Genomic DNA, 10527 nt, shown 5'->3' on the forward strand with positions numbered 1-10527 from the left:
CATATCCACGGAGGACGCGTAGACGCCTCTTGTCCGCCTGTCTGGTCTTTCCTTCTGATTTGTTTTGTTCCAGATGTCAGCAGGCATCTTCTCCACACAGCCTCCCTTAGACAGAGTTTGAGCCGGTCATGAAATTTGATTAGAAAACTGAACGCAGCCATCACTCATACTATGTGGGGCAGATTTTTTATTAGTCTGCTTGCTCAATTTATGTTTGGAATTACCTAGTGGCAGTTTTCTAATGTCATTCATTTTTCATTTTTCTTTTTTTCCTTCCATCCTCCCCTCTATCTTCTTGTTCTCACAAAGAGAATACTAAACAGAGTTTGACTGATTGATTAAACGCCTCCAGCCTGGCTTGCCTTAGATCTACTCTGTGTGTGTGTGTGTGTGTTTGTCTGTGTGTGTGTGTGTGTGTATGTGTTTTGTGAGATAATATAAGGTTATGAATGTGACCCTAAGAGGCACAGAGCTATAAAAGACAAGCAACGTGGCAGGAACAGTGTGTGTTTTCGTACCATAGAATAGCAGAATGAAAGAAAGAAGGATGGAAGGAAGGAAGGAAGGATGGCTGGATGGATGGACGGATGGAGGCCTGATAGTCAGTGATAAAGAGATACAGTCTGTAATTCAAAATTAAAACACTTCGGGACAACAGAAATTTTCCGAAACTAGCAATTTTTTAATTTATTAAAAAAACAATACATATGTTTTTTATCATCCTTTTAATATTGTGCAATGAGCTTGTTCCTGTTATCATTTCACTACAGCAGCTGTAAACCTCACCAGCTTCTGTGTTTTGTTTGATTTTAAAGAAAACAAAATACTGAAAAGGAAGGAAAACCTGAGAAGGAAAACTTGCTAACTCTTTAGACTCTTTCCAACAACGTTAAACTCGAGTGCCACCATATCAACAATCATTCTACGTGTTTCATTCTTTTGTTCTTGTCCTATAATAACCCATTATTCTTTTTTATTTATTTTTAGATTATATCCAGCATCCGCTAGAAAAGTGCCAGTGACTGAGCTGTTACTATAGAAACGATAACATCAAAAAAACAGCAAAAAAAACACGTTTCAATTTATGGAAATTAATCAACACCTTCTGACCAATTAGATTTGAGAATGCAACATTAACATGATATAATATAATATAATATAATATAATATAATATAATATAATATAATATAATATAATATAATATAATATAATATAATATAATTGTATCTCACCTATCCACTTGTCGTTCCCGTACCAGGAGAGATTGCCTTTGGTCATATCGTAATAGCCGATCTTCTTATAGCTCCCTCCTATAGAAGACAGACATGAGTGTGAGACACTGTGAGAGACACAGTAGAGGTATAATAAGAGACAGAGGCATGGCAGGTGTCCCGTCATACAGTGCTTTAAATCAATATGATAAGACAGCTGAACATTTTGACAGCTTTCTTAATACAAGCGCAGGTTTCTGCTCATAGCCAGCAGCCTGAAACCAGAACCTGTCATCAATCCTCATGATTGTGAGAGTTCCTCCTCACATAAACAATGCACGTGATGTTTTTTTCCTGTTATTCTTTGCCCACAATTCAGATACAGAGAGGACACAGTAACTGGGTAACAGTAATATTCCAGTGCAGAAGAGATTGAGCTGGTGGAGAAATTTATCTTCATTTCATGTAATCAGACTGAAAGCAACTGCACTACCCAAAAGCCAGATACACAACTACACACACACACACACACACACACACACACACACACACACACACACACAGATATACACATGCAGTGCATGTTATCTGCCATTTATTGCCGTTTGGGTCTTTACAGGACTCCGGGGGTCTGCAGCCGCATACACAACAAGAAATTAAGTTAAGTGAGAAGCATTATAATTATCAGGTAATCATTAAGCGTAATTACTGCACTCAGCTCTTGCTACCTCCTGGGAGATTTGTGTGTGTGTGTGTGTGTGTGTGTGTGTGTGTGTGTGTGTGTGTGTGTGAGAATGTATGTTTATATCTATGTGTGAGCAAGTAACGGAGAGGACAGAAAGTGAAAAAACAGAGAACACAGTGAGATAGAGAGATAGAGTTATTATTAGCTCCTGTTGTTGCTGTGTGCTGTATAACACCAACTTCAGCTTCATTTCCGCGAACAGTGCGCATGAAGCTCGATCAGTGAGAAGTTTACTTAATTTGAACTTCTAGTGCTTTTCTTAATTATGTGTCAATTTAATTAAAACTTCATTTCAGTGGACTGGGACTATTATGCAGTGATACAGCCGTGCATTAAAACTATTTAGACCTGAATTGATATAAGACTGATTTTAAAACTGATCATAGTTCAATACTCCCATAATTAAAACAATTTAGCTGTCATGTCATGTACTTTTGACCCCCTTCGACCTCCACATTTGGCCCACCATTACATGATACTCTTGGTTTCCCATTTTATACATACAATTCAAATGAGCAAATGTAGGTAAAACTCTTAAAAATTTTGAGTATTCATCCTAAAGCATATGAACAACATGGCAGTGCAGTAAGTAGCACTGCTGGCTCACAGCTCTAGGGTTAATTTTGAGATCAATTTACCCTATACATGGGTTTCCTCCATGTTCTCTAGGCTTACTCCGACATCCCAGAAATGCTGGTAGGTGGATTGGATACACTGAAATGACCCTAGCTGTGAATGTGTGTGTACTATGCTTCGCAATAGCCTGGAGATATACACAGGGTGTGTTCCCAACTCACGTCCAGTGCTCCTGGGATTAGGATCGCTGATCAGGATACTTACTGAACATGAATTATTGAATAATATATGCAGAAATTACTGTTGTGTAAACTCAGAAACCAAATAAATCATAAACTGGGGCACATTGTGGAGGTCAAAGGGGGTAAAACAAGAAGAATGACATGAAAGCTGAGTTGTGACAGCTAATTACTATTCAGTAATTACTTCAAATGACCTAATTTAAAAAAAGTAAAATGAATATTAGCTCAGGCCGTAGGGGCATCCTCAGTTTAAGTGATTAAAATAAAAAGAAAATAATAAGCTTTTGACCTCATTCGACCTCCACACTTTGCCCACCTGTGTTTTACCCCACTGGCTTCCCATTTTACATTTAAGTCATCCGTTTCAATAATTATACATTATCTCCCTATTATTTCCACATTCTATGGAACTGTTTCTATAATCTCTTGCAATTCTAAGTCTTGTTTATCTGTAGTCTGTAGATTCTTGCCACTTAATCGTTGGGTGTCTCTAGATCGTTTATTTGCTGTTCCTCATTTCCTTTCTGTGTTTTCCTTCCTCGCATCTTAGCAGAGAAACAGAAACAAGGACAGGAGAAATCAATAGCAAACTAATTTGCCAAATGACTCAGTCTTGCTCACTGAAGTGTCACGTCAAAGTGACGTCACTTACTGATGTCCTGTCTAACTATATTGCCTGTCACTGGAAATAAATCACTCGGAATAGATGCAACATAACAGGATTACATACTAATTAATCACTGCACATGTACATGCTTAAATGTTTAAGACACAATTTATTTAAGGTTTTTTTTTTCTGTGTGTACACAGACTTGTTTGTAGACAATATAAAAGGAAAGACTCAGTTAGTTTTGTCTAGCTCTGTGTATAATATATAACATACGGTCCGTGGGCAGAGCGTCTCAGGCTGAGACAAGCTAGCCAGCATTAACCTGCTGTTAGTTTTTCAGCATCTAAAGAAATGTGGATATAAATGTGTCATGGCTCACAAGGCTTTAATCTAATCTACATGACTCTAAAATCTAGCACTTAAAACTCTTACAGGAGTGTTGATGTGTCCTTGTGGGTTCAAATACCTCACAAAGTGACTTGGCAGCAAAAGTCCTCTTAGGAACATCTCATTCTTTGTGTTTAACAAGCAGTCGAGCAGAGGAGAGAGACAGAGAGACACAGACGGAAAGAAGGTGAGTGTTTCATTGCAGAAGAGCTGTTATAGTGAAAGTAAAAACGTTGCATCTGGAGCTCACAAAGCAAACAAGTCACAAATCAGCTATTCGATGCCTTAATACACTGAGACTCAGCATTGACACTCTCAAATTTTTTTTCTTCTCTTTCTCTCTCTCTCACCTTCTCTCTCTCTCTCTCTCTCTCTCTCTCTCTCTCTCTCTCTCTCTCTCTCTCTCAAATAAGCTCACAGTCAAAGCCAAAGCAACAATCTTTTCAACCTTTTCAATCAACACTGAACAAGAAAAGGAAATATATACTTCAGGCTTTAAAAATAAAGCTCCTTTTTAAAGCTACAGGGCTGGAAAGTTGGACAGGAGATACGGGTGACGACACAGGCACAAAGACTCAAGCAGGAGAATATAAGCCTCGCCAATCACACAGTTCGGACTCTGGAAATAGCTACGGCCTGACAAAACCCCAGCGGAGATAAGAGGATGCAATCAGCGTGTGGTAGCAAAGACTAGAATATCGATGAACTTGGCATTGCAGCGACTTGATCGAGACAGTGAAGCAGAAAAGAGCATGGCTCTATTTTGCTATTCCATCACTGAGACCAGGAAAAGCACCTGTCTAAAAAAACAACAACAACAACAGAACATGCACTCTTAAAAAAAAAAAAAAAAAAAAAAAAAAAAGAGTTATTTTAGTACGCAAACAAAATCAGATTCTGCCACCTAATATGTGTGGCAGCCTGATCCTGGGGAAACCCTGTACACCATCCAGAGTTTGACATTTTCCAACACCACTTCAAGATGCTAACGTATTCCTAAGCACAAACATAATTTGTTCATTTATTTTACATTTAATAATAAATAAGAAGACAGACTGACAGGATTGACAGAGGCCAATCTATGCTATAAAAACTCACTTGCTTTTCTCTCTCAGAGATAATAATAAAAAAATAACGGATTCTGTCTTAGGCCTTATATTGTTATCGGTCTGATTAAATGCACCTGACCCTTGTTTCACTTGTGTCTTCATACCCAGTGTCTTGCCACTAAACTTTGTTGTGCATTTGCCTTTAAGTCTAATCCATGATTTTTAAAAATTTCAGGTTGACCCTGGAATTTTTGGATTTCCTAGATTTATGATTGCTGCGTTGTCTTGTCCTACACTACGAACACTGACTGTGGTTTCTGGAAGAGTCCTAATGTTGAGAACTGAAGGTCTTTGTCATGTCCCACTCTACAGTGGTGATTAGTATCTCATATGGTAGCAGTCACTCAGGGCTATGAGAATTAGTAGTAGTTTTCATAGTTGTTCATTCATTCATTCATTCATTCATTCATTCATTCATTCATCTTCTACCGCTTATCCGAACTACCTCGGGTCACAGGGAGCCTGTGCCTATCTCAGGCGTCATCGGGCATCAAGGCAGGATACACCTTGGACGGAGTGCCAACCCATCGCAGGGCACACACACACTCTCATTCACTCACGCAATCACACACTACGGACAATTTTTCCAGAGATGCCAATCAACCTACCATGCATGTCTTTGGACCGGGGGAGGAAACCGGAGTACCCGGAGGAAACCCCCGAGGCACGGGGAGAACATGCAAACTCCACACACACAAGGCGGAGGCGGGAATCGAACCCCCAACCCTGGAGGTGTGAGGCGAACGTGCTAACCACTAAGCCACCGTGCCCCCCTAGTATATGTTCTTTTTAATTATATTAATTAGAAGCTCATTTTATTCAACTGTATTTTTGTTTAAAAGTTTTAAATGCCTTTCATGGATAACTATAGATCCAGATCATGTGAGCATTATAAAACGAAGAAACAGCATGTTTCACCTGACACCTGTGTGTCCCTGGAACAAGGAACGACAAGGCTGACACCAGTCTCATAAATCATCTACATGTCAGGAAGTAGTGGAGTGTAATGATCACTGCTGACATGTAGCACTTAACCTGCAGCTGCTGCCTCTTAAAAGCCTTTTCACACACTCCACTCACACTTGGTTGGGCAGCAGTGGGTTAAATGAAGAGGTAAATGTTTACCCGGACTACACGCAGTGATGCAGGATCTTTCACAGCATGTTACATATTAATCATTATCATTTCAGTCTTCAAACAGACACAAGTCAAAGAGATTTAACTGTCTGGTGCTGACTAAAGTCATGTTCTCTATGATGAATGACAAGTCAGAGGTAATTATACATACAGTGAATGAGTGAACTGTCATAATCACATGTTAATGCCATGACGGAGATTCGGTCAAATTGATTCTGTTACCTTGCAGCTGCTCAATCAGAGTCCAGGCCATTCTCGATCCCTGTGCGTCAAACACAACGTGACCCTGGAAGAGATGAGAAGAAAGTCTTTCAAAGTCTTCATCTCCTTCTTTAGCACATCTTGAACACGTTTCACACTTCATTCTATTTTAAAGCAGCATGACGTTCAAAGATATAATAAAAAGCAATTCGTCTCTATTTGGTCTATTGCTTATTTAAAACTTCTCTATATCTATCCATCCACTGATTAAGCAATCAAGCAAGCTATCTATCTATCTATCCTTCCTCCATCCATCCATCCATCCATCCATCCCAAAATCACAAACCCACCCATCATTATAACCACCCTTCCAATTCATCCACTGACCAAAATAAACCATCTATTCATCCAGCTATCAATCCCTCAAGAAACCCACAAAACTATCCATCCATCCAACCATCCATCCATCCATCCATCCATACATACATCCATACATACATCCATACATACATGCACAAACCTATCCATTCATTAAACCCCCCCCACCTACCCATTTATCCATCCATCAAGCCCCCATCCATCTATCCATCCATCTATCCATCCATCCATCCATCCATCCATACATCCATCCATCCAGCAACAATCCAAGTACATCCATCCACGCCACAGCCAATACATCCATCAATCAAAATAAAGCATCCATCCACATACCCACAAACTCTTCCATCCTTCCACTTACAAATTCATTCATTTACCAAAAACATCCATCCAAACACATATATCCACAAATCTTTTCATCTATTCATCTATCTATTTATCCATCCATCCATCCATCCATTTAACCCAAATCCATCCATTCCATTACTCACAGAGACTCCCTCGAATGAGCTGGTGTTGAGGGCACGGTAAATCTCAGCAGTAATGTCCTTATTGTTGTAGTTAAAGTCCTCCAGCCTGCGGCCTCTGGCCCTTAACGGCCCAACAGTCTTATTGAGCGCCAGAGCGAGAGCCCACACTGCGTCATAGGCAAGCGGCGCTTCCTGAAATCCTCCTGTTTCTTCTGGGTTCTTCCCTCCCAGTTTAGACATCAGCTGGGTCAAGAATTCCTGCGAGGTCTGCAAAGCAAACAAAACGAAAACATGTATGTCACAGATGGTGAGAGAGAGAGAGAAAGAGAGAGAGAGAGAGAGAGAGAGAGAGAGAGAGAGAGAGAGAGAGAGAGAGAGCGAGAGAGAGAGAGAGAGAGAGAAATCATTATACAGTATAATTCAAGATAAAGTGCTTTCTTGCCCTGTGGAAGTATTTTATGCAGATGGAGGTAGAATTTTTTCCCTTTTCATTCATATGTGCACATACAGATGCAAAAAAATAAACAATTCCTGTGTGACACTGTTGAAAAGGGGAACTGTGGAGAATTTAGGGACAGGTGAGAGAAAGTGGCTTTGCAGTTATTTTAGAAGCACACGGCAAAAGTGATTTTCTCTTTCTCTTTCATATCCAAAGTAAGGACTCCACTTCTCATTTTTACGCTATACACAGGTCCATTTAGCCAAAAAGCCAAGGTGTAGGTAAATAGCTAGGGGCTGTGATTGAGTGTGTGTGTGCATAGGTGCAAAAGGCAGGGAGGTAGTACAGTATGTGAGAGTGAGTGTGTGTTTGTGTGTGCGTGCTCATAAAGCATCGGCGCAGTCGAAAAGCATTTCCTGCCTTTCGATTCCACTGCATCAAAGAGCAGAATGGCAGGAGGAAATGAGGGAGAGAAAATCGCTCCCGAATGAAGCAAATTTAGCATGCCGATTTTTCCACAAACATGTCTGTCCAATATGACGTGTTTTTTTTTTTTTTTTTTTTTTGGCATCAGGTGTAAAGCGCGGGCATCTGGAAATGAGCCCAGACTGAGCAGGATGTGGGAGAACAGCGGGGGCATCTGTACTCATGACAGCTCCCAGCAAGGGGCACCGGAGCTGGATGTGCTTCAAACGGCATCCCCCCTGAGAGCACATTCCACCCCGAAACTCACACCTGTCTTCTCATCAGCAGTTTGGACTCCAGAGACAGCCGTCACATCTTCCACGGCTATGACTATGGCTGTGAGCTGATTCATGACATGAGGATGTGTTTTCAAATGTTTGTGCAAACATGAAGAGCGTTCTATCCATCACGGTTATGTGACAACGCTGAAGAGTACTGCGGTACTGAAAGATAGCAGCCAAACCCACACGATCACACACAGACTGGAACAAACACTGTGTTTATTTGAAAAATACGTTTCTGTTCCCCCATGTAAAGGATTCTTTCTTTATGCAAGGGCCAAGTTTTATAGTTCAAATGTTTAGCAACCTTTAGGTGCTTTCCAAATGACTGGGTTTTTAGTAAGGTTTTAGTAAGCTTGCACGAAAACAGGGGGATGGAAACCACATCATGGTCTTCACTGTAGAAACCACAGGTGGATGGAAAGCACAAGCAGGTGGATGGAAACCACATCATGGTCTCAGGGCAGAGAGAAAATAGGAAATATTTCACTAGTGCAATTTTCAATATTGCTAACAAGAAAATCCTATCAGTCTGAAAGAAAAAATAACCTTATTACAAAAGCTCTCACATCTGGCCATGCTCTGTGAGTGAGAGTGATGGCTTTACTCTCTCTTAACTGCCAAGTGTCCAGACAATGTCTAATCTGTCACCATTCACACTGTCTAATCTCATGGTCTAATCACAGTGTCCAATCACAGTGCCTAATCAGTGTTTATTAACAGTAACTAAACACAGTGTCCAACCACAGTGTCTAATCAGTGTTTATTAACAGTAACTAAACACAGTGTCCAACCACAGTGTCTAATCAGTGTTTAATAACAGTAACTAATCTCAGAGTCCAACCACAGTGTCTAATCACAATGTCCAACCACAGTGTCTAATCAGTGTTTAATAACAGTAACTGATCACAGAGTCCAACCACAGTGTCTAATCACAATGTCTAACCACAGTGTCTAATCTCAATTTCCAACCACAGTGTCTAATCACAGTTTCCAATCACAGTGTCTAATCGGTGTTTAATAACAGTAACTAATCTCAGTGTCCAACCACAGTGTCTAATCACAGTGACCAAACACAGTGTCTAATCACAGTGATCAACCACAGCGTCTAATTACAGTCACCAATCACAATGCCTATTTACATTGTCCCATCACAGTGGCCAATCACATTGTCAGTGTTTAATTACAGTGTTCAATCACAGTGTCTAATCTCAGCCACTCATCAGATGGCCGATCATAGTGTCTAATCTTAGTCAATAATTACAATGGACAATCTCAGTCACTAATCACAGCGCCCAATCACAGTGTCCAATCTCAGTGTCTAATAACAGTCACTAATCACAGCGCCCAATCACAATGTCCAATCTCAGTGTCTAATCTCAGTGCCTAATCTCAGTCAATAATTACAATGGACAATCTCAGTCAGTAATCACAGTGTCCAATCACAGTGTCCAATCTCAGTTTCCAATCTCAGTCACTAATCACAGCGCCCAATCACAGTGTCCAATCTCAGTGTCTAATAACAGTCACTAATCACAGCGCCCAATCACAATGTCCAATCTCAGTGTCTAATCTCAGTGTCTATTCTCACTCAATAATTACAATGGACAATCTCAGTCAGTAATCACAGTGTCCAATCACAGTGTCCAATCTCAGTGTCCAATCTCAGTCGCTAATCACAGCGGCCAATCACAGTGTCCAATCTCAGTGTCTAATAACAGTCACTAATCACAGCGCCCAATCACAATGTCCAATCTCAGTGTCTAATCTCAGTGTCTAATCTCACTCAATAATTACAATGGACAATCTCAGTCAGTAATCACAGTGTCCAATCACAGTGTCCAATCACAGTGTCCAATCTCAGTGTCTAATAACAGTCACTAATCACAGCGCCCAATCACAATGTCCAATCTCAGTGTCTAATCTCAGTGTCTAATCTCACTCAATAATTACAATGGACAATCTCAGTCAGTAATCACAGTGTCCAATCACAGTGTCCAATCTCAGTGTCCAATCTCAGTCGCTAATCACAGCGCCCAATCACAGTGTCCAATCTCAGTGTCTAATCACAGTCACTAATCACAGCGCCCAATCACAGTGTCCAATCTCAGTGTCTAATCACAGTGCCCAACCACAGTGTCTAATCACAGTGGCCAATCATAGTGGCCAAACCTTGTTGTCTGTGACCTCATGTATTTGTATGTAGAGAAGGATAAATGGCGCTTTCGAGTGTTTTAATTTAATTCCATGACTTTACATTGTTCACATTCCGGTA

General features: G+C 40.5%; 1 protein-coding gene across 1 annotated transcript in view; it reads right to left on the reverse strand.

Moving 5' to 3' along the window:
- The window catches only part of gabbr1b (gamma-aminobutyric acid (GABA) B receptor, 1b), an 89788-nt gene that overhangs the window by 25463 nt on the left and 53798 nt on the right, over nucleotides 1-10527 (reverse strand). Inside the window, exons 12-14 of the mRNA XM_060865597.1 lie at nucleotides 7089-7334; nucleotides 6241-6304; nucleotides 1234-1311 (exon numbers count right to left, since the gene is read on the reverse strand). Coding sequence (XP_060721580.1) covers nucleotides 1234-1311; nucleotides 6241-6304; nucleotides 7089-7334 — 388 coding nt within the window. The remainder of the gene's footprint in view (nucleotides 1-1233; nucleotides 1312-6240; nucleotides 6305-7088; nucleotides 7335-10527) is intronic.

The sequence above is a fragment of the Tachysurus vachellii genome, chromosome 3 (assembly GCF_030014155.1).
Source record: "Tachysurus vachellii isolate PV-2020 chromosome 3, HZAU_Pvac_v1, whole genome shotgun sequence".
NCBI lineage: Eukaryota > Metazoa > Chordata > Actinopteri > Siluriformes > Bagridae > Tachysurus > Tachysurus vachellii.